The sequence below is a fragment of the Tyto alba genome, unplaced genomic scaffold, assembly GCF_018691265.1.
Source record: "Tyto alba isolate M040663 unplaced genomic scaffold, T.alba_DEE_v4.0 Super-Scaffold_38, whole genome shotgun sequence".
NCBI lineage: Eukaryota > Metazoa > Chordata > Aves > Strigiformes > Tytonidae > Tyto > Tyto alba.
Genome location: NW_024881313.1, coordinates 13,712,192 through 13,736,743, shown reverse-complemented (window position 1 = coordinate 13,736,743; position 24,552 = coordinate 13,712,192). Strand labels below are relative to the sequence as shown.

Genomic DNA, 24,552 nt, shown 5'->3' with positions numbered 1-24,552 from the left:
CAGAGTGCGGGAAGCGTGTGACAACCTATCTAACTGTGCTCAAAAGCTAGAATATTTTAGCTAAGGAGCAACAGCCAATTGAACAGACAATAAAAGCTCCTTTCTGAAGTTTCAAGCATAGGTTATACTTTCATGTGATGCTACTGTAACTTTCAGCTGTCAAGATTAAACTAGATCCAGCAAATTGCAGGGCCGTGGGAGTACTGGAGCAGAGAACCACAGCTACTGCTCGGGGGAAAAACTGTTTCATAAGTGTGGGGTTGCTTTGCTTGCCTTTTTTTTTTTTTTTTTTTTTTAATATGTAACAGACACAATGTATTTGATTACCAGAAGTTGTAGACACAAATGAAATACCTTTAAAAGAAGGTAAGCTCTGGTAACCCGCTCACTTACAGAAAGCTTCGTTGGCCCAAGGGAATTTTCCTCGAGTTCTCTCTGCACTAGCATGAACCAAAAGGAAATGTAAGTAAATATCTTACAGCCAGGGACTGGTAAGTTTGTTCTGAGGTGTGGGGAAGATAAGCTTGCGTGTTGCTTGTTCTAGCTTGCTGCAAAAGGCGTAGCAGTCGTCATGACTTTTTGACTATGTTTCACCTAAATGAAGCCCTTCTATGGGTTCCAGAAATTTGGAAGTGAGGGACTTATTCTGACAACTGCATGAGGAATAAGAGAGAATCAGAGCACTGCAGTGAATGTTTTCATTGTTCCACATGTAAAGTGATTTAACATAGACTTGGGAAAACAGCTGGATCATGAGATCTTCTAGGTGTTAGGGTGATATTTGGCATTTATAAAGGAAAAGGTTATTTAATTCAGAAATGTAGCTTGAGCTCTCAATTTTTTTCAGCATTCTAATATATATTCCTGGAAGACTGCTTGAAGTACCATTAAAAATAAATTGCAGAGATGCTCTCAACACTGGTTAGTCAAAAGAAAACGTGGCAGGGAGACTACTTCTAAGTGGAATGGAATTCGGATCTGGTATGGTTTTGAGCTGCGACCCACAGGCTTTCCTTTTAACTCTTCTTTCCAGACTCCCTCAGCCCCCTCTTCCACTGTGTATAACACTCCTCTTCTGTGGTGAAACTACAAGCCATGAAGTACAGTCCCTTCTTTCCTTGCCCCCGCAACAGCTCTTTTCTTTAAGCTTTGTTTTATTTAGGGAGGTTGAAGCCTCGGGTGCTGCAGTCCACACTGGTACTGACCCAAACTACCCCCGTGTCCCAGTTCTACCTGGGGCTTCTCTCATGTGCTGGGCAGCTCTGGGGATGAGAAAGTGTCAATTTTGCATATTCCCGGTGTTACCTTCTTTGGAGGTGTGATTTGTCTTTTCAACAGATTCCCATCTTTTTCCCTGATTTTTTCCTGTCAGTAGTTTAACCTCCTGCTCTGCAAAGTGCTTTTTGGGGAATACGTGATGCCAGGTGGATCGCTGTCATCTTCACGTTCCCAAGTGGCTGCGGCTCACTTCAGGTCCTTATGTGAAACGGCACGCTGCCTTCAGTAAAGTTACCACGTGTTTAACATCAGGCTAAATGAGTCACTACCAAAGCAGGAGCTCTAACCGTGTTTTACCATTTGATGCTTAAAATACTCAATTTGGTAGGATGGGCAGGTGGACTGGCTCCATACTCTTGCAGCTAGTCGTGCTAAAGAAGTATGAAAAATGTTTTCCATAGAGAAGAGGGAATTCCTTGTAGCAATGTTCTAAAAGGAACGTGAATTTTTTGAACTGTGCAAAATATTGCTACAGTCACTATCTTTTTTTTTTTTTTTACTTTTGCACAAAGAGATGAACAGTCTTGCAAAGCTGAGTGGCAATAGAATTTCAAATTTAGATCCAAATAGAGATGGGAGTTTCATAGCAATGTTAAATAAAAGGTTGATGTGAGCAGCTTGCTAATTTCCTTTTGTTTAAACTCCAAAACCTTATTTGAGTAGGTATATAGGTTTGCAGTAATGCTCTAGTTGTACAAAACCAAACTATGGTGTGGGTGAACCCATCACTTTGGCACCTTGAAGTCAAAAAGGCTGGTTTGCTTCTTTGATTTTCTAATCTTGCTTCCAGTGACTCCTCACCCTCTTCTGATTTCTTTCCCTTCCTAGGATAAAATCCTAACCCGCTGCAAGGAAAGGAGCCTTGCCAGTAACTTCAGCCACCTGAAGAACCAGATCAGCCTCCTGCTGCTGCTGTTTCCCAGTTCCACCTTGAGCTTTCAGTGTTCCCCAGCAGCTCTGGATCTTGCATGGTCTCAGGTATTCAAGGTCCTGACTCTTCCTCCACTGTCTAAGTGATCAAAAAGACTTAGAAATTAATGTGCGTTAGTACCCTGCACCTTTGAAACTTTGGACTATGGTGTTATTTTATTACTTTTGTTTTACTGTCTCACATGAATTGTTAACGAGGAATCACCTGAATGTTGTGATGTTAAATGCTGTCTTCCTGCTCCCTGCTCCTGGAGAGCATAATGATTAAGACAAACATTAATTTAGGGTCAAATCCTGAGTACTTGGTAGAAATCAAAACAAATAGATATGTGTCTGTAATTACTTTTTTTTTTTTTTTTAAAGAATGTTGTCTTCAATCTCCTACTAAATTTGGGAGTATGACGACACTGTTAAACATGTGTTCTCTGGCTATTCTATCTCAAGTGGAGAATGTGGCTGTAAGCTGGAGCTGATACCCTTCCTAGGTTTGTGGCCCAGGTGAGTGCTCTGCAGGGATTCATCATAAATAGTATGAAAATCACACCTAAGGGTCTGAAATTTTCTCCAGCATGTAAGAGTGCTTTACTAGCACCAGCAGTTTGAATATTTACAGCTGAAAACAGCAGGTTTCGCCTATTCCACTGCAGATTCTGTTGAAATTGTAGCTGAACTATGATTAGTGTTTCAAGGACAGGTAGGGTAATTATGTCTAAAGCCAATTTTCTAACACGGTTTAGAAAAGCAAACGTTCCTGTTCGGAAGCTGGCAGTGCTTCAATGTGAACAATGAAGCCTTTGTTCCTGTTTATCAATGTTACCCCATTTTTAAGCAGAGAATAGGCGATGTCTGTTTACCCAGGTTAGAACATAATTTGTCAGTCTAATCAACAACATCCTGCTTTTAAAGTATTTCCCTGTAATCTTGGGTTTTATGAACTTCATCTTTGTCAGCTTCCAAAGCTGCATTTCATGCATCTTATTTGGACTCATTCAAGTAAATATTTTTCAGTAATGCATTGGCCATGTTTTCATTTTAGGTAAACTTGAATGCAGAAGTTGTCTTATCAAACATAGATCTGAATGTTCCCAAATTCACACTGATCCCAGTGGGAGAAGTCTCATGCATCAACTGTATCTTGCTTTAAAACCATCACTTCAAAAGTGACAGTTGGGTCTTATTAGTCACTGTACCAGGAGAATGAATTAGATTCACAGACCCTTTATTATTTCATATAATCCTATTGTAGCCAGAAAAATCCCAGTGTAAATGCAGTTATGCCAGTCTATACTTTGGCAAGTGCTTCTTGTTCAGAGCTTTCAGCAATACTGACTGAAAACCAGTACCTTACGCGTGTGTGGTGACTGGTTTGATCTGGTCTTTGCCGTACTAACCCGTCCTGCAGCAAAGAGTTTCAGTATTGATGAATATTTTTGGGAGGAGTCAGACTTGTGGATTTTACGTATATTTTCAGCAAAGATTTTTAAAAGATCCATATGTACTGGTGTCGGGCTGCACCTTGAATGCTCAGTCCTCATGAGCCTCAAAGAGGTGGAGGGTGGATGAGTTACTCTTACATGTAGCATCTAGGAATTTTACTCCTGACATCACTGTAAAATGAGGAAACTGTTTACAAATGTTTAAAAGCATGAAAAAAGTGAAAGCATGGTTGGAAAAAATGACTTATTTGCTGTGTCCTACTAGCCAAATATTTTTGTGGGCTGGATGTCTGGGCCCAGGAGAGAGTCAGAAAGCTATTGCAGGATATAAATGAACCAAAAATGTTAGCTGATCATATGGCTTTTGCAATTAAAGAAAGGCTAATTACATACATTCAGCTGGACCACCTAGTATTTTGACTTCTAAACATATAATTCTGTACTGTAGGAGTAGCATCTAAAATGAGCATAAGGAAAGAAAATGTTAGTATGAGGAATGTGGATGTCCCCTGCTTATATATCAGTCAGTAGTAGTAGATTCTAACATAGCTGAAGAGAGGATAAACCTTTTTGATTTTACACTTCTGCATTATGCTACTGCCTGGATCACTGAACTCCAACATCTGTTTCAGCTGGAGCACCTCACCAAGGGAACACCTTTATGAGGATTTTCCATGTGCAGCTGCAACGCTTCGTACTTCTGCCAGGCAGCACCTTCTCTATTTCAAGCCTGCCCGAACCTTTCAACCTGACTGCCCTGACTGCCCTCAGGAGCTTTGGGCTGTTCACAGTGGTCAGGTTTGAGGACGAGGCTCACTTTTCTAGGATATTTACTTGTATGCAGAAGTGTAGAGGTTTGAGTAACCCAATCTGACCTTATAGCTGACTCTCCTTTGAGCAGGAACCCTGGATGGACTAGATGACTTCTGTGGTCTTTTCCTACCTGAATCCTACAGTCCTAAAATGCTTTGTCAGCTTTGCAGGGAGATGTTTTGTCACCTGCATGTTTTTCCTTCATCTCCTCTGGGTCTTGTTGGTCCCTGCTGCTGCTTTGCAGTCAGCTCCCGTCTGCAGCCCAGAGAGCCCCTGCCTGGCCACCGACAGGGCTGTCTCGTGGCCCTCTCATCCTTCGTGCGTTTTTACTTTCTCCCTTTCCTTCCAGAGAAACAGCAGTGTTGTGGGAGTTCTGCTCATCATTCTGAATAGTACTACACAAAACATCTCTTTTATTTCCCGTTTTATAGAAGGGTAGTTAGACTAATCTCTATTTCGTCTCAATGCAAACACGTACTATTGCCATCACATGGGGAAGGGACTGTTTTGCTGCATCATATAAGTGACTAACTATAGGTTAAGTTTGCCCTCCTTCCAGTGTTGTATCCTGGTTAGTACACACTGGGTTTTATGGGTGTAAAGGTTCCCTTCTCTCTCTGTTCCTGTACAGTAGTTGTGCCTATTGCTTGCTGACCTTGGAGATTACGTTTCCTTGGAATGCAGAGCTAGAAGGTCAATTTTGGTATTGGCACAGTTCCTCTCTATGTTACAAAAGCTTCTAATCTCTGATAGCCAGAAGGTAGCTGCTATTAAAAATGCCATGAAAAATTATTATAGTCAATGTGAGAACGGGATCCAAAATGCTTTTTCCCATGTGGAAGTAATAAAGGGAGGCCTGTGCTACCTGCAGCACCTGTGCCTAACTTAAGCCCAGTGCCTCAGAATTACTTGTAATTCTTAAAAAGCAAATACATAAGGAGCAGGAAACAAATGCAAGGCAGGAAACACTTTCCCTTGATGTTCAGTTCAGCGTTATGCTGATATTTAGTGTTTCACTGCTGTTTCACAAATACATCTGTACCTTGTTAGAAGAGGAAGCAAGCTGGTTAAAGAAAGCGCAGTTAAACAAACACAGTCAGTGTCCAAAAACTTTACACCAACATCAGCAGGAGGAAATGTCCAAACAAATACTTGCCACCCTGTGATATCCAGCTGGCAAGTAGAGTGCCTGAGGACAGGTGGAGATGGAGACCAAAGTGTGTCCTGAGTGTGAAAGGTCAATGTACGCCTGAGGGTGAGAATGATTCTGATGAGATGGTTGGAATGAGTTTTGTATCACAAATAACTTCGAGATCTGATGTCAGTACTGCCCTCTCCCATTGCAGCTGTTTGATTAATAGCTCTCTTTCGAAAGCTGGAACAGGCTCTCATTACAGAACAGGATGCTACAGAAATCTGTGTAAGATACATAAGAGTAAACATATTTCCCTGTGCAAAGTATACCAATTAAAAAAAAAAAAAGTTTAGTGACATGATGTTCCCAGAATGAATCCTTGTTCTCAGGGTTGTAACATGAGAAAGCTCTACAGAGAACGAGTGTGTTGGGGCATTGCTAGTTTGAGCTGACTGGAGGGGTAGGCAAGTGGTTCAGCTTGGATCCCAGGTTGTATCCAGGAGGGGTCATGCTGGGCACACTGAGGCACAATCCACAAGCAGAGACCAAAATCTTTACTCCTGTCTCAGACCTCCTGCACACCAGCTCATGAACTCTGGAGTCCTTAACCTCAGATCACTGGGATGAGTAATGTAGCTCGGAGTAAAGGCTGGTTCTGTGTAACAGCTTCATGTCCACCATGACATGTTCTCCGCCTGGCTTTGTACCGGAGATACAGCTCGGGGCCAGGGACTCTCATTTACTGCCTCTGCTGTCACACTGAACTGTGACTTCCCTGGCTGATGGGGTTTCCAGAAAGTGCTCCTAGGCTTGACATTTATTGCTAGATGTAAATTTGCTAGATTCAGCAGTGTTGCAAAGGTTGCAGATGAAGTGGGGTGCTGCAAGGGGTTTAATGAAGTGATTATGGGGTATGTTGCTCTTCGGCTTTCGTACTATGATATGGTGCATCAGGGCCCTGCTTCCGTGTACATACCTTAGAAGACTCATCCCTGCAATGCTCAATATCTGGTTTGCTGAACATCTTGTTTACACAATGTCATAAGACAAGTTATAAGTTTGTCAGAGTCTGAGGAGCATGAAGTAGCTACGGTGACCAGTAGAAAATGTAATTTTGTGAGATGAATTAAGAGGTGATTTAAAAAGTCCTCAACCAGTTACTGCTGGTGAGCAGAGTTTTGGAAGTTGTTACTTCAATATGACTTGTAAACTGTTGATGTCTTACTGTTTGTTTAGTAGAGGCATTTTGTTGTTTTCCTCCTGGTGGCACTGTACGACAAAGCTGTGGTCGCTGGGGCCCAATACTGCAGCTGCATCAATCAAGATGTGGCAAATTACTGATTTGGACTTTAAATCAGTTATTTAAGGGAACTTCTGTTGGGTGAGTTAGTTTCTCCTCTCAAAATGGAAAGTTTCAGCCAGTCTGAGTTCTAAAGAATTCCAATGCATCACCGATTGTGTCAAAAGATCTCAAAAAAGCCTGACATATGACTACTAAATTCTCAATGATCCTGCTCAAAGAATGGTTTTCACTCACACAGGTTCACCTGTATGGTCTAGAATATCCAGTGAGTACTGTAACTTTTGATTGACTATATTATACAGTCCATCCAGAACAAAAATTGAAGTTTTCTATTTGCAGACACAATATTCCCTTCAGGCAGAATGCCGTTCTGCCTCCAGCACCACCCTCATCAGTACACTTTCTGCTTACTACAGCAAATTGTGTATTTTGGCAGCCTCAAGTTACTTATGATCTGCACAGTTATGTAGTGTGCAGCCTGTTAGACTCCCAGTTGTAGTTCTCTGAGGGTCATTGCAATGAAAATACTAATTTTCAAACCTGGATTTTATATGTGGATCTCATTATGCTTCAATTAATTGTAAAATGCAACCTTTCTGGTCAGCAGAAATACATTTTACCTATTAATTTACAATGTAGTTAAAACTGATAGAAGCTATCATTTGAGAAAATACGATGCACTAGGGAGTTGCCCTGAATGAAATAAGGAGTAGCTGAAATTGCCAATTACGTCATGATGGTAATTCAGAAGAATTACTAGCTATTTGCTTTCCATGGAAAAATTGCTAGTAACTGTTCCCAGCCTCCCTCTCCTGCCCCTCTCTCCACACCCATGCCTGTGTGCTCAGTGAGCCCAGGGCACCCCTGGGCCAGTGGGCAGCAACCAGATCACAAAATCCCTGAAACCCTTCAAATCGATGCTTTCCATGTGCTGACCCTGTCTCCCCCCTAGCTGCTCTTCCCAGACCCTGCTATGGCAGGGGACATACCCAGGCACATCCTGGGTCTGGGAGATTTTTTGATTTGTTGCTCATTTATTTACTGCTCTGGCAGGTTTTTTAAAGTGTTCTGAAAGCTTTAAACTGCTGAGGGAGGAGCACTAGCCCAAACACTTCCAGCAGCACCTGGGATTAGCTGAGTTTGCAACAATTTTAAAGCTGATCCAAAACTCTTTTTTAGGGGTTTACACAAATGTCAAACCTTGTGGTTGCCAGATATATTCTTGTCAAAACTCTTTCTCTACCACTAGTTTTACAATAAGAAATGGTTTTCTTCGTGTCCCAGGGTCGATCAGGACAGATGTTAGAGAGATTCCTTTTTCCATGCCAATAAAATGCAAAAAATCTCCCTTCTCCCTCCCTGTCTGCGTGCTGGGAGGTGACAGCTGCTGAAAGCAGAGACAGCGAGACAAGGAGCAGAGCCCATGTGTTCTTTAGAAATTGCTCTAAAATAGGTCTTACATACTGTTAGAAAGCCAAAACCTTTTCTATTTAGAAAATCTTTATGGATCATGTTTTACAGCCTTACCCATTTGGCTGAATTTCTACATATTCCTGGTTAGAAGAAAAGAAGCCAAGCTTAAGTAGAATTTGGCCCAAAATCTGGGCTTACCCCTGAAGCTTAAACCTGATTCTGTCCCTACTAAAAGATGTGATAATACTCCTGGAAGGCACTTATATCTAAGGCTGTCTTGAGTAAAAATCTAGTAACTAAATAAAATTTATATTTCTTTGTCTAGCTACTGAGTATGATAGCTGAGATGTCTGCCTGTGTGATTTCAAGACCTTGATCTGCTTCAGCAGCAGCTGGAAGAACTCTACAACTGGGAAGGTAAAAAGCAAGTCCGAGGAGACTGAAATGATTATAAAGGATGATTGATAAGAAGCTTCTGGAGGAATAACAGTAGATAATGGGGTTGTCAAAGATCTCAGTGCTGGACCTACAGTATCTCATGTGTCAGGAGACCTTTGCAGGTAGAGCTGTGATGTCCCACCCCACACAGCTGCCCATGAAGACTTTGGCCCTTTCACTGAGGGGTAGAGGAAAAGGAGTTATTTGTTTTGGGTTTAATAAAAGATCTTTTTTAAAAAATTCATCAAATTACCCGTGAGAACTTGCTTTAAAATGTGTGGTGTGAGCTGGATGCCTTTGAGAAGGGTGTGCTGTATGTACAGCTAGTACTGAAAGAGCTAAGAAAGCAGCTGAGCAAGAAAGATACAGGAATGCAGAGATAAATCTACATCCATACAATAATGTCCATAACATTTTTCTTTAAAACAGTCGATGCTGGTCTCAGCCACGCTATCAGTAAAGTTGTTTTCTTTTTTTTTTTTCCCCAAAGGAGTGTGTTTGACAGTAACTTCCAAATAAGAAAACATGGTAATCGGTTTTCTGAGGATGTTTGAAACTGCAGTGCAAGAAATGTTGCGTATCTTCAGTCAATTTGGGGTAACAGAGGAAATTTGAAGATGTAGAAGAAATGGAGGAGTGCAGACAGCGGGACAGTCAATGAACAGGCAGCATTATTAAACAGTCTGAATGGGCCCTAGAGACAGACAGTGACTGAACTGGGTTAAGGCAAAAGATGAATCCAATTTGATAGTTGTTAGCAAGGGACTGAGAAGAGTTTCTCAAAGTGAAAAGCTGCTGCTGTTCTACAATGAGCAGATGGGTTACTATTTTCTTGTTAATTTTCTGAGTCTTTCTCTAAATTGTTAGAAGCAGGGATGTCAGAAAAAGAATTCACCTTATAATGATCAGTTCTACAGAAAAGCCTATGTTATTCTCAACTGTTTATAGCATTTGGCCTGGTCTAGCAGAAGATTTAAGGATTTCACGATTAAACTATTTTTGTTTTAAAAATTCACCTGTGATGTACATAAAGGGTTTGTTTGTTTCCAATGAAAACTTTAATGCTTTCAGTTAGTAATGATGTTTTATGATTTTAGAGAATTTGAGAATAAAGCTGTGGATTTTTGGCAAGAGGTGCCCTCTCCTGGTTTACTGATCCATGACATCCTTGAGGATGCAGAGCTGGGTGAGGAGACACAGGAGCCAATGCTGCTAGTCAGCACTGACACAGATTTAGAGAAGAGTTGTCCTTTCAGCCAGGACTTACGTGCTTTTCCATGGTTTACTAAATATCAGAGCATACATTCAACGTTTGCAGTCTGGGGATTCACAGAAAGACCTGATTAGAAGAGGATGCTTATTTCAGGATAATCTGATTTGAACAGCATATAACCTTTAAAAACCCTTACAGCCTTCACTTTTTCTTCTTTACTATAGAAGGTTTAGTCAACTCTACATGGAAGTGGAAAAGAAAACACTGACCTGCTGGATCACACTGCTTTAATTGCATTAAGAAGACTCCTGGTATGCATGTTATAGAGTAACAGCTGCTTTTTTTTAGCATTGTTACATAGCAAATGGTGTCACTATTTGTACTTACTAAAGCTTGTTGACTTTACCAGAAAGGTTTGCACTAAACATTATACAAGATATTATTGCAAACCCATAATTTACATCTTCACATTTATTCCCAAATTCATCATCCCCAGTATTTCTTAGACAAGATGTCTCTCTTTGTCTGTAGATCTGGTCCTGAACACAGCAAGTAACCCCACCCCTGAAGTTGAAGCTTAGAACAGATTTGAAAGGTCCTGTAACTTCCTTGCAATTCCAGCGGACTTTGCTGCTGTGGGTTTCCAGGAGCAGCTAGACCTAAAATATTCCTGGTGGATGTGAAATGAAGTGGATCCTGGAACCTGTTCACTCAGAGGTTTTTTTACAGGTATCCCTCAGGTAATCTACCGTAGAGTTTAACTGTGCAATTTTTTCACCTTTCCTGGATAAAAAGATCTTTTCTTTGTATCTTCATCTGGATATGTATCTCTACCCCTGTACCTGTCTACCTATCTATCTCTCTAGTTATCCGTACCTGTCTACGTCTCCAACTTAAATAACTTGCTTGCCTTTATCAGTGCAACAAATCATTCCTGCTGAAGTGCAGGGTGTCACAGGTACCGTTACTGACCCCAGGCTGCTGTGGGGTGAGGGTCCTTCTGGGATGGGGGGGGGATGCTGTTGTTTTTTTTTTTTTCTTCTTTTGAAGGTCATATTTTGTGCTAATCTTCTTCTTAAAAATGTTTGTACTGTCTCTTTGCTCTAATATTTCTTACAATGCCTTTGTCATCTAGCTGAACTGAATTCTGAATACTTGATTTGAGACCTAGCCTAGAAAAAAAAAATACATCTTTCAAGTTTGACAGTATGTTAACATTATATTTTAGTATGTTTTAAGTTTTGAATCTACTGTTTCCAGCCAATTTGAAAACATCATCGTGTCTATCCCTCTTTTTCTTCTCTTTCCCTAAACTTTGTGTTTATTCCTCTCTTGTTTTGGACATCTGTTGACTATTAAAGGTCTCCAGTGCATCGATACTCTTGGAATGATGGTCTGATTCTTTCCATGACCTTTTTGTGCCACTAGTAGGCAGTTTGTTTGCTTGAAAACTTTTATTTGACCTTTTATTTACTGTTTATGTCCTACCTTTTTATGTAACTGATTTTATCTATCACAAGAGTCTGACTATATAATTTGCTGGATACTTTGATGCAATTTATTTTTCTGATGCAAAAAATCCTAACAGGCTTATTAAAAGTTGTGTCAAATTTTACTTTCTGTTCTTTTCGTTTGTTTTTTTTTGTTGTGTTTTGTTTTTTTTTTTTTCCCTCTGATGAAAGAACAAAACTAGTTCTTGCTTTCAACAGTTTGACTTATGTTTTACACCACCAAGTCCCTTCACTTTCAGGATATCACAGAACACATAGTACAAGGTAATGTCCTTGAGTTTTACTCTTCCATGTCACACAGAAGTTAATAGTGCCCTCAGGGGTTTTTCTGAGTGATCATCATCATTAGTTCTGAGTATAAGAGCAGGATGATTTTTTGGGACTGCTGTCAGTTTTTTCTTTTCTAATTTGAAACTCACTAACAAGGCCAGAATTTTGGAAAAAAAAAAAATTAAAAACTTTTAAATTTTACTTCAAGCACATCTTTCCATACAGTTATATTTGCATCCTATCTGCTGCAGCCAAATTCATTTTGCATGGTACATGCTGTCATGTGGTTACAAGGGGTGGAAAAATTGTGCAAGCAATTATTTAAACATATCAAGAATTGTCCATATTGCCTGGGTAGATACTAGTCTTTTGTTTGAAAAGAAATAACAATGCATGACTCTCTCTCAGGTATTGCTTTCAATTTTAATTACATGCTCATCATTTTCAGTTTTAACAATACATTCATATAGGATTATGGCTAAAAGTAGAAAGGATATAAGTAGACATTTATATACATCTTTCAGTGCTTTTCTCTTTCTTAAATTAATAGTATATATTAGAATGAAACAACTTTTTTTCTTTTTTTTTTTTTTAAACACAGAGGCCCTGAGAAATTGAAATGTAATAACTAGCCTAAAGGACATGAAGAATCCTGGTTTTAATGTCATTCTGAATGAAAGTCCTACCACACCCCCCCAATTACCTGTAGCTGTGATATTTACATTCCAAAGAGGTCCTCTAATTAATAGAAATTTTAATATATGTCTCTAAATGCTGTATTAAGAGTGTTATTATCAGGAACCACTTATTCTTGTTTAAAACTAGAGCATATTTTATTATTCCACCAGACTGAAACCTCTGTCATTAAATGTTAAGCGTAAACACTTTTGACATTTTAATCCTAAAAAGAGAATCTCATCACTGCCACATGTAGTAGTAACAAGTTAATATAAATTTGGAGGGAAAAGGTATGTTCCCATGTGTGTATGTGTGATTGTAAGTTATTGCAGGTAAAGTACGTTATACAGGAATCTAGTTAATATGAATACCATAGTGTGGAAAGCAGTAGAGTGTGGTAATAATATATTCATGTTAACACATCATTTTGGATTCTTCTTAGTCAGTTCTTCCTCAATACTCACAAACTTCCAGCTCTAAATACTCCAAGCAGCAGTAATTTCTAGAAGAAATAAGGAACTGTTTAATTTTCCTGAAATATTTAGAAAAACACGTGCTGCAGTTCCCCAGAATTTTCCTGTACTGAAAGATGAAATAGAGTATTTAATACAATTTATTGGGGATGAGCTATATGGCTTTTGTAAATGAAGTTAGGCACTACTGATAAGCAACCTCTTTGAAGTCCATGCCTCAATAAGCATGTGGACCTAAGGCAGTTAGTACAGTCTGCTTGGATTTCCAAATGTAAGGTCCTTCCCCAAAGGCAAATTATATGGTTTGAGAGGGACAGTCTTCTAATTTGTAAGTGGTGAAAAGAATAAAACAAAGGAAAGGGGATGGGGATAAATGGTCAGTGGAGAGAAGTCACTGGAGGATGTATGCTATGTTCTGTCCTACTCAAACATAGTCATAAGTGATTCAGAGAAGGGAGTAAAAAGCAAGCTGACAAAGTTGGTGACAATGCTGTGTTACTCTGAAGTAGTAAAGAAAAGGGATGACTGCAAGAAATTGCAAAAGGACCTTGTGATATTGACTGTGTAGGCTGAGTGGAAAAAGAAAACTGAGTTTTGATAAATGTGAAGCAATACGCAAGGGGAAAAAAGATCATAAATTCACATATATGTGATGGGTTCTCAGATCATCCTATAGATGAAGTCTTAGAACTATGATCGGTGAAAATATCACCTTCAATCTCAGTAATGGTCAAAAAATCAAATACACTGTCAGAAACTGTAAGACAAGGAATAGAGAACAAAGTAGAAAACCTCATTGTGTCACTGTATAAAGCCATGACTAACGCATGCACTTCTGGTCCCACCATCTCAAAAAGGTTCAGATAAATGTATCAAGGTTGATCAAAGGTATAAAAGATGATATAATATGTATGTATAGTAGGGGAGACATTTAAATGTCTAAATCTTTTTAGCCTGGAAAAGAGGTGATTGAAGGAGGACCCGATGGAGCCAACTTACTTAATCATCAATCAACCAATGCAGGTTTCTCGACATTCTTTTTCTGTTTCAAATCTATTGTTGGTACCATTACAACCTCCATACCAGAACTGACCACAAGAATTGCCATTCTTGTCATAATACCATTTCACCACGTAGTCTCGACAATCCCCTGGTTTCATAGGTTCCAAGCACCTTGGATCTGAAAGTGTATCAGTAGAAGTTAGCTTGGATTCTGGGGATAAGTTATGTTATTCTAGAAATGCCTCCTTCAGTAAGAGCAGCACCCTTTTTTTCTTTTTCTTGTAGTCCCTGGGATTATATATGCCTCTCTCTAATTTGTAGCCACATTCCATTTCTATTAATGAGTTACCTGAACAGGTCTAAACAAATACGGGATCAGTTTGAAATGAGACAGCCTAAATCCTGATGTAAGAACCCAGGTGCTATTTCAATACCTGAGCAAGGCTTGTTTGTCATCTAGGTTTGAAAATCTGGCTCTCACTGTGTGTCACGTCTGTAGACAGAACACCCAGAGAAACAAAAAAAGGTGATAAAATCTAGTAACTATATTGGGGGGGGACGGGGGACAAGGAAGTGGGGTTTGCTCATTATTTTTTTTGGTGCAGACTTGCTACCCAATATCTGTGGACAGTATTTATTACTTACCTTTTTGGGTTGGTGCTACCTGTGTTTGCAACACAGTTAGGTGGTGATCTTCAGTAGCAGTTACATTGAACAAAGGATTGACAACTGGACTCTGAGTTCTGATTTCAGATATGTCATAAAGCGGGGGAAATCCTGATTCTCTGTGGGGAGAGGTGGTCACAGTGTGATCCTGAGTAGATGGCAGTGGCTCAGTATATCTGGTCCGTGGTGGACTAAGCTGTAAAAGGAGTCAAAAATCTTATAACTTAAAATTTTACCTGGGCTCGGATGCTAAGAGAAAAAAATTGAGAGAATTATGTAGGCCACTTTTGCTAAATAACATGTGAAAAAAATACCATTAACAGCACGTGGTTTCGGACCTCCTTCTAGTGATTACTCGGTATGTGACCATAATTTTCTGACACTGAGAGTTGAATGAAAAGGCAAAGTAATGCCTTTGATTTAGTCACTAAGCCTAATTCATTTAGTTGAAGCAAAAGTTCAGTCACCACTTAGTCTGTAATATAAATAAAACAAAAAATGGTAGGAGCTCTGGGGTAAATCAGTGCTTCTTAACATCTATCGCACTCACTGGGAATGATCTGACATCTCCAATCTGTCAAGAAATGGAAAATGTGAGGCAGGAGGAACCAGGGTGCTTGTTACTGATAGAAAAATCACATGTACATTATGCTCCTTCAAAGATCTTTTCAGATGTGGAACCCCTTGAGTACAGCAAAAATTTACAAAACTTGTGTTATAGGAACCACATTCTATTAATAAGATTGTCTCATAGATGTGTCCTTGCCTATATCAAGCCAAGTGACAAAGCACCCATTTTCCTCTTTCAAGTAACATCCAGTTACTAATAGAATTTTAGAGTTTGCCTTCACAGAAGTATTAAGAAGCCAACCCTGCTCTTCAAATTAAGACTATTATATAAAAATTTGCCTCTCTAACATTTTAGTATATTAAGAATATTTGCAAGAATCTTAGCATAGCATAGTACAAATGTCTGCAATTAATCCCACATGTTACCTACTGAGAACAGGAAGGAATTTTATACTATTGGATATCTGCCCATTTATGGGCCACTACTGACACACTGTCAGTTTAAGAAAACTCTTCAGAGTCATTTTGGAATATGAAAATTGAGTTCTAGGTGAAATGTAAACGTGCAGAAAATTCATCCAAACCTTTGCATATTGCATTTCTTTTCTAGGTCTACAAAAAGGCTGTGTTTATTTCTGATAGTTAAATTTTCAAAACTGTTGAATTACTATAACCATGGCCAGAACCAAGTGCATGAGCATCTAATCAGTTAGAACTAATCCTATCTTTGATCCTTATCACATGGTTTGATCTATAAAACCAGGTTTACATTTACTTGTCTTAATGATATAGAATATCAAAACTGACCCTCAGTGTCACATGGATCTGTCTGGAGGTACTACAAGTCCCAAACCTAAATCAATCACACATACTGATGGAGCTCTTATTCAAAGAAATTAAACTGAATTTTGAAAGTGAACTCTTTAATTATGAATGATATTACATAAACAATAATCCAAAGGATTAAAATTGGCTAATCTATTGACTCCTCCGCAGTAAATCAGTAATATTTAATTAGCTCCAATCTGTATGCAATTCACTTAATATTTAAATACCAGTATCATGATCCACTATATCCATTCTGTGCAGCTACAGAGGTTTATACATCAAATATTTCAATAATTTATTCAACAGTTTATAGGGGCAAGCAATGCTTGATTTTTATCATTTGCTATTTTTAGGCAAAGCAATAAAAACATCCTAGAGAGCTGGTACATACATATCCTACTCTGATAATAAGACAGTGGCTGAAAAATACCAAAGACCTAATAAGGGAAGTAAGGTGATACACACCTGCAGAAAATATTTATCTATTGCATTAAAACTCCACCTGTCCTGTCTATCTATGCAGCAGCACTGTGCTGGAGGGCAGAACCACAGTGCAGGGGAGGAGGAATTTAAAGCTGGAGAATGAGGTGTAACATGAGTGAGGAGCCCTAGAAGTACAGCCCAATGTGGAAAGCAAAATAATACTGAAGTCTTAATAATACCTGGAAAATGCATGACCGTGACAAGAAGCATTGTACTAGCAATCAGCTTGCACATAAATAAACGCCTTATACACTATGTATCTGCCTCAGTAGAGATAGATGTAGCTGTAAGATTTCTAACTCAATTCTAAGATGAATAAGAGCTACAAAAAATATGAGGACTGTTGGCATTTACTGCAACTAAGAAACAGTATTACCCTCTTCTGTAATCTTCTGTTCTCAACAAATAAGTTCACTCTAACTTCAAAGGTTTTGTGAAAATCTTTTGGTCTAGCCAAATGACACATCACTTGCATATTAAAACACTGGTAAATGGTGAAATAAAGAGTATTTGAATTCACATAAAGACAGACATATTTTTAAAACATTTGATAACTGTTACTTCTTTACTTACTGGGTAACCGATTCCTTCTGTAGGGAGCATATAAATCTCTGAAGTAGTAATTTTAGGTAACTGGCTATTAGTGTCTTCACTTGTAATTTCAGATTCTGGACTTGGAGATAGAGGTAAAACATTATCTTTTCTGGTGTGGACTTCAGACACCTTCTCACAGATTTTTGTGATCAGCTGATTTTCAAGAGCTGAAAAGATTAACAAAATGATGAAATTTATTAAAGGTAATCAAGAAAAGTCATAATGATTCACCACAAGCTTTTAGTGCAGTAGTAACCCTAAATCTTTAATGACAGTGACTTGTGAAAGACATCTTCTAAAGTTATGTCAAAATGCAAATGAGAAGTAATAAAGTAACACACTCTCTGTGCTATTAGATTTTAAGGCCCTTTTGTTCTTTTGAGAAGAAACAGATAAAGATACCAAGTCCCTTTTTTTAAGCAGAAGTCATAGCTCAATAGTGAAGATAAAAAAAAAAAAAAAAAGAGTGAAGGGAAGAAAATGCTTATGTGTAAGAAAGAAAAAGAAAAACTAGGCAACACATTCTACTCATTTGCAAAAAAAATAAATAAATAAAGCAGTGACTGGGAATAATTTTCTGTTGAATGCTGGAGTCTGAGCCAGAGCCCTAAATTTAATCCCAGCTGGGACCAGAACCTTAGCTTGGACTTTCTTCTCACTGTTAATGCCTTAACTACATCCACAGGCTCAGCATAGCAGAATACGTTTATGCTCAGGAAAAATATACTTTGTAGGGCTAGTCTGTGGTTAGTCTAGATCAATGTAGTGTTTTTTTTTTTTTTTTGTTACAGGTTTCCTCTGGATTTTCTCCTGATTCCAGCAGTGGCTACAGGATTTCTTCAAGCCACAGTTTGAAATATACAATGTACTATCAGACTCCATTCCTTTGTGTTTGCTCCACCACTTTTCCTCTAGAATCAGGATGAAAGTGTAGGTTCCCCTATGGCTTTCAGAAAAAACCCCAAAAGCGTGCTTGGAAGAGATGGTGGAGGGACTCCAAGATTGACAAGTGCCATATGAAATAGAGAGAAAGAAAGATTCAGAGGTGTTGCATCAAGGTGAAAGGAAATATGCACCTCTCTGGGATGAAACCATGGCCAAGCACAGAAGGACTGTGCGGGAAGGCTGATGCAAGCTCTCCTAAAAAGAAGTGTCCCAAGGAAGGCCTTGGCTCAGAAAACTGGTGTTTGTTGTGTTTTATTGTTTCTGAAAGAGGTAAAATTTTGTAAAGGTTTTATTTGGCCAAAGAAGAGGAGAAACAGAAGAAAGAGCTGCATCCAAAAGAGAGACATAAGCTGCCATTCAGCAGGCTGCTTTGCCTTGCTCTGGGAAAGGCCAGACTCTATTATATCCTTATTTCATGTTTCCCTTTACTAAAATAGCTTCTTTTACCTGACAGTGTCATGAAGTCATCTATCTGGTAAACATGTTCTTCATCAGGGTCTGTTGCAATGAGCTGCATTTCTTTCAGAAAATCGCCATAGTGAGGGTCACTCCTTTGAACAATCCCAATGACAAATATCTCAATATTCATAGCATGGGCCTCTCTTACTACAGTATCCAGTTGTACTTCATCTCGAGCATCTGCTTGTCCATCTGTTATGACAACGGCCACTTTTCTTACTGCCGGGCGTGCTTCCTGAAATAATTGAATGGCTTCTCGGATAGCAGAAGCTGTGTGCGTGCCTTCTCCTAAGTAGGGCATTTTATCAACAGCTGATTTTATGTATTCTTTGGTTGTATATTGCTTCAGAGAAGACACCAACTCCACTTTATGGCTGAAGTTGATTATGCCAATGCGGGTGGTAGCATGGTTGGCCGATACCTTGTCAATGACTGTTTTCATAAAAGTTTTGATAATTTTGAAGTTATCTGGTCCAACACTTTCTGAACTGTCAATGACAAATACTAGTTCCACTGGTGTTACTCTACATTTGATACCACAACCTAGAAGAATAACCATTTAAGACATTTTATGAGAAAACATCTTCATAAAAGTGAATTGAACCCATATGTCAGATTTACAGTCAGTTAAAGCTCAATTAATGAATTTATTTATAGTTACTGATACTGATAAATAGAAACCAAGCTGGACCAAATTACTTGTTCTGACAACATAGTGAGCATCATTTTCACATCAGTGGTATCTTTACACACAAACGTGCAGAGGACAAATCCATTCAGTCAATATCAATTCAGTGTGTTTTATTAGAACTGCTTTTTTCGCATACTGGAATGCTTACCACATATTTCATTGATAAGTCTGATAACTTCTTCTCTCTGAAAAAGAGTATGAATTAATTTGCTGTGTGTTCTAGTTTTAAGAACGCTGAAATATATTTATTTGTTTATTTACAAAAATGCAGGTGATGCAATGCCCCATAAACAACCTTGTGTAACATCACATAACCTTTAAACATTTTCCCAAAATAAACTCCTGTCTTTTAAATTAATTAATGTACGTACTTACCGAAAGACCAGGTTCACCTTTTCTTCCCCAAATTCCCTGAAAAGGTAAGAGTGAGATAATTAACAAAACCAAATTTCTGTTTGTAAAACTAAGTAATCTGAAAATGTGCTTTACCTTTGGTCCTGGAGGTCCTGGGTCTCCAATCTCTCCTTTGGCACCTTTTCTTCCTGGATCACCTTTATCTCCATAGTGTCCCTAATTTAAAATAGTTGTATTAAACAGTCAGTAACTCCAGTTTTGTTGATACTCAGAGCTGGAGTTATGGTTCAATTACCTTTTAAAATAAATTTTCTGACTTTTTGTTTGTGTATGTGTGTGATTTACCTTGTATGTATTATGAAAACAGTTTTCATATAATGCAGGTGTAAAACAGTATCAAAAGATTCAGGTTCTAAATTAGACATGTCCTCAAGAAGGATATTGTGCAGGACAGATTTTTACTTATCCATGGAAGTTATTGACCACCCTACATTTACTTGAAACTTTAAAGCTTAGAAATGTACCTATATTACTGTCCATTTTGATATTATTCCTCATTATTACCCAGTCAATAGAATCATATAGATACCTCCCACGTTACAGCATTCACCATGGGGATTGCTATCAATTTTAAGGAACCCTTTTAACTCTCGGTCTGATTCTGATCTTATTCAAACTGGTATAAACCTGAAAATTGTACATAGCTCCTCCACAGTGTTAAGAAAACCAGTCTCCACTAAGTAAGCTCTTGGAAGACAGTTTCTATTCTCTTTCACAAAATCATAACATCTAGAAAAGGATATTATTTCCCATTGCCTGTCCATTAATTGAATCTAACCTCATCAAAGTTAATGTCAGCATAAAGGAGAGCAAATATGATCTACTGATTGCAGTGGTGCTCCTACTCTCTTATACATAAATATACTAAAACCTGACCTCTTTGGTATTTGGCGCTTATGTGAAATTCCTACAGGACTAAACCACTTCTTTTCACGCGTGGTAAATCTGCTATATTAATAGCAAACAAAAAGTGTTAGTATTTGAAGAAACTTACATTGGGTCATGAAGATAGTCAGGATACAAAATGAATATGAAGAACTGTGAAAGTACTGCAATTATTATTATAGTATGTAGCATTTGGCATCTGAGAGAAAATAGAATTAGGAGGCAGCAATCTGAATCTCTGTGAAAGAGCTCAATAGTCACTGTTGCATAAAAGCTCCAAGCTGTAGTAGCTTGAATAATACAGAAGTCTGAGGAAGTGCTATATAATGTGAGCTAGAGTAGACCATAGTACCAGGACCATCGTTAGTGCAGGCAACACGTGGCTGGGGCTCTGAATGGGTACTGCCTGCCTCAGGTGACTACGGGGGGATTGAACTTTTATTTGGGTAACTTTTTAAAAGATAAGGAGCCTGATCATCTCTGCTCTTCCCTGAAGACTGCCATGGGTTTTTTATCAGACTTTCCAGACAGAGCCTTCACAATAAATTCAGTATTTCAGCTGTGTTGTAATTATTCAGAGGGGCTGCCCAGCCAGGCCAGGCATGTGCTGGGAATTAAAGGCGGTGTACTGCGTCATGCATTTACATCAGTGCTCAATCTGCCTGGGCGCACTGTTCTCACTTGTGTATGCACATAGTTGGTCTGCACATCCACACTGACCATCAGCCTTGGTTTCTTTTAGCCACATGGCTCCCATCAGAAGCTGCACATCTGAAAATCACTAATAAACAGCCAAAGTATTTAAATTTTCTTTACACAAAATTTGTTAGATGGGAATAGGTATATGTAGGAAATTCTTAAAATTTTTATATCAACAAGGAAGTTGTTCAGTAAGGAAATATTCAAGCTTGGGTGTCAATCATTGTGAAAAAAAAAAAAAGGATTAAATAAAACAAAGCCCTTATAAGACGTTAGTCAAAAAGCAATTTGTTTTTGTCAAAGCCTGACAAAAAGACGATTTGTAATACCTGAAATATATCTAAGAAAACTGAATACATAATTTGACTAATATTATCCTCCTAGTAACAGGTATGACCTCATTCTAGATGCTATCTCAGAGCCTGGTCCTTACTGACAATTAGGATTTTCACAGACTCCAGAGCTGACAAGTAGTAGCCACTTACCTTGCTAGCTATACAAGGCAATGTCGTTGCCTTCAATTTACCTTCAAAGACCTGTCACACGAAATAACCAATAAATGAACAAAAAATTACCTTTTTTTCCTTACTGCAAACCAAGGATTTACCTTTGGTCCAATAAGGCCAATTCCTATTGATCCCTTTAGTCCAGGAAAACCTTGATTGCCTTTTTCTCCCTGAACAGAATATGGAAAGTAAGTTTAACTGAAAATTAAAGTAAAATCTATGCTGCATCTATTCACTTCATAACATTCTGCATCATAGAGCAAGCCAGATATTTGTATCATGCAATGAAGCACATAATTTTCAAGACAGAATTGGTCTGAGGCTGTGGAAATAAGAAATTGGGTATGACTCAGAACACACAAGAACCCTCTATAAAGTATATAATGAAGAATTTATTCCTGATTCTTGAAACAGGTGAAACACAACAGTAACCTCACTGAGGCTACGATAGTTATTGATCCAGTCTAAAAGCAGTAAAATGAGGTCCAGCACAAAGGTTTTCTAGAAATACATACCCAGAATCTCTGCAGGGTTGACTTAGTTTTTCTGATCTTAAGTATATAAAAAGACATCTCTGATTTTCAGAATGTGGAGAGCATAACATCTTTCTGCTGATACTTCAAAAGAGTATCAGTCCAACTACAGTGTTCAGATTTGTCTATAATTATTGTTACACCTGCCCTGCTGCATGCACACAGACTTGAAAAGCATATTCATGCTAGCAGTGTAGGCATACAACATGTTATAAAACGTAGCTGTTACAAAAAGAAAATCCTTCATGGCACCTGGCTTCCAGAAACTTTCCTGATTTATTTAATAGGGTAACAAAAATATTTTCTTCAGATCAACTGCTGCATATGTTTTAAACAAAGGTAGAGGTGATTCTATTCCCTGGTACATAAATGCTTCACCATAATTCACATAACAGCAGTGCCCAGTGCAGATACCAAAACCAGCTCCAGAGAATGTCAATGAGATCAGGAGCGGTCATCACCTGTAACAAACCTAGCCTATGAGATGCAAGCACAACGTTAGTTTTATTTTTCAGTCAAGAGCTCTCAGACTGCTCACTAAAGCACCTTTATTAATACTTGTATAGCTGCTCACAAAAGGCCCTAAGGGGGTTATATTGCTCATAATGGGCAGAGAAATACAAAAATGTTTCCCCATTTCTCACGACTCCATTCTTCACCAAAGGCACACTAGTGCAGAAGGACTGACCACTGACCATTTCTGCTGTACTGGGTAGTGGCTTATGGATCTCTACAGGCAGAGAAGCATCCGCACAGTGCACAGCCAAGTCCACCTTCTCTTCCTTGTACCCAAACCTCCTGACTCCCATGAGCTGGGAGTTCACCGGGAGTTAGACAGTGAGATGCAGCTCCTAGAAAAGGCAGTATACTGCAAGTCATGGTCCATGGATGGTTCTCCCTATCCAAATTCCAGATTTGACTGAGATCCTGCCGAGATGGGAGCTTCTGCTTGCACACAAGTGTGCTGTAGCTCCTGCCCTGTGCGAGGCAGAGGCACCCACTGCACTCCACTGGTCACATCTCCACTGGAGCACTGCCTTTACAGCCCTGATCTGTGGGAGGCTCCGGGTCCACTAGCCCTAACTCTGGGAGCTAAAAAATGCTCTGCTTGTCATCGGGGCTACCTACTACTGACCTGCTAACCAGATGCCCCTTGCCTCTGTAAGCAGAACTTGTCCCCTTCCCCTCTCCCCAGTTTCTTAGAGCAGCAAAAATTCAGACACTGTTATGTAGAGTTGGGAGACTGGAAAAGAAACTGTGATGCATGAAATTACACAGCTGATTCACTAGGGGAAAAAAGAAAGTAATTTTTTGCAAATAGAAATATTCCTAAATTAATGGGATGCACAAGGCAATTTATTTTATGCTGTTCTAGGAACACAGAGTGACTATTTAATCTAATTTACTTTAAGACTTTTTTCAGCAGGATTTTGCTTCCTGTGTCCTTCATATAGGCTATTAATACAAATGGCTTTTGACATAATGAAACAGTGTGCCAGCTTGTTTCAATGCTTGCTGCCTAGCACTAGGACTGACTATCCTTCCTGACTCAGGTCATCACACAGCTTCCTGATTAACACCTTTGCACATCTGCAGAGCACGTACGTACGAACCAGAATTAGGATATTCTGTGTATTCATGTGTTCCTTCACTAATAATAAATGTCAAATCAGATAAAACTATAGATTTATTGCTACCATTTGTTACAGCCCATTTGACATTGTTAGTATGGTGTTCAGGCAATGAAAACTGAATAAGACCTACTGTTGTAAAAAAATTAATTCCTGTACAGCTGGCATTTCTCACAGGCACACATGTGAGTTTTATCCTTTAAAACATCAACTGCAGAATCAAATCCTGTTTCCTCTACTTGTGCAATCAATCAACATAAGAAGGACTTATCATAGATAGCATGACTGAACATTTAGTAAAAACCAAGAAATATGTCGTATTAATTTAAAAATATTTATTGCTTTGCCAGTTCAATTCACATACATAATTAAATTCAACCTTGACCATCAGTCTTACCATAAAAACCAAAGTGGTATGCATGTAAAAATGCAGACCCCTGGATCCTTGACCCTAATATCCTGTTAGATTACTGATCAATAAGCAGACTTCTATGTAAGAATGTCATTCTATGAACTGAGTGCAGATCTGAGAATGTCTAGACTGTGGTTTTGAAAGGAAACCAAGCATAAAAAAAGAAGACCTGTGAATGTAGCTATCAACATAAAGCTACTCGAAAACCATCTCATTTTTGACATTCTGTTCTTACCATAGGCAGACTGAGCTCTATGTATATGTAAAGACAAAATACTTTGAGTGCTACTGATAGTTCAAATGCAGGAATATAGTAGCTGATGTAGCTACAGTAAGCTGATGA

General features: G+C 38.8%; 1 protein-coding gene and 1 long non-coding RNA gene across 5 annotated transcripts in view; one reads left to right on the top strand and one right to left on the bottom strand.

Moving 5' to 3' along the window:
• Positions 1 to 380: 380 nt before the first annotated feature.
• LOC122154338 lies at positions 381 to 11,285 on the top strand. The gene is made up of 5 exons (XR_006166230.1): positions 381 to 462; positions 2,107 to 2,256; positions 8,634 to 8,725; positions 10,184 to 10,270; positions 10,491 to 11,285. It is a non-coding gene; the product is annotated as an uncharacterized LOC122154338 (long non-coding RNA).
• An 859-nt stretch (positions 11,286 to 12,144) lies between these two features.
• COL28A1 (collagen type XXVIII alpha 1 chain) overlaps positions 12,145 to 24,552 on the bottom strand; it is a 68,821-nt gene continuing 56,413 nt past the window's right edge. For 2 of the 4 annotated variants that reach the window (XM_042802149.1, XM_032991529.2), the window contains exons 28-36: positions 21,735 to 21,803; positions 19,619 to 19,699; positions 19,505 to 19,540; positions 19,278 to 19,314; positions 18,427 to 18,981; positions 17,014 to 17,201; positions 14,539 to 14,755; positions 13,891 to 14,071; positions 12,145 to 12,920 (exon numbers count right to left, since the gene is read on the bottom strand). In XM_042802149.1, coding sequence (XP_042658083.1) covers positions 13,902 to 14,071; positions 14,539 to 14,755; positions 17,014 to 17,201; positions 18,427 to 18,981; positions 19,278 to 19,314; positions 19,505 to 19,540; positions 19,619 to 19,699; positions 21,735 to 21,803 — 1,353 coding nt within the window. In that variant the 3' untranslated portion in view covers positions 12,145 to 12,920; positions 13,891 to 13,901. Of the gene's footprint in view, positions 12,921 to 13,890; positions 14,072 to 14,538; positions 14,756 to 17,013; positions 17,202 to 18,426; positions 18,982 to 19,277; positions 19,315 to 19,504; positions 19,541 to 19,618; positions 19,700 to 21,734; positions 21,804 to 24,552 lie in introns of those variants that run through there. The other 2 variants (XM_032991531.2, XM_032991532.2) reach the window with 2 other exon arrangements.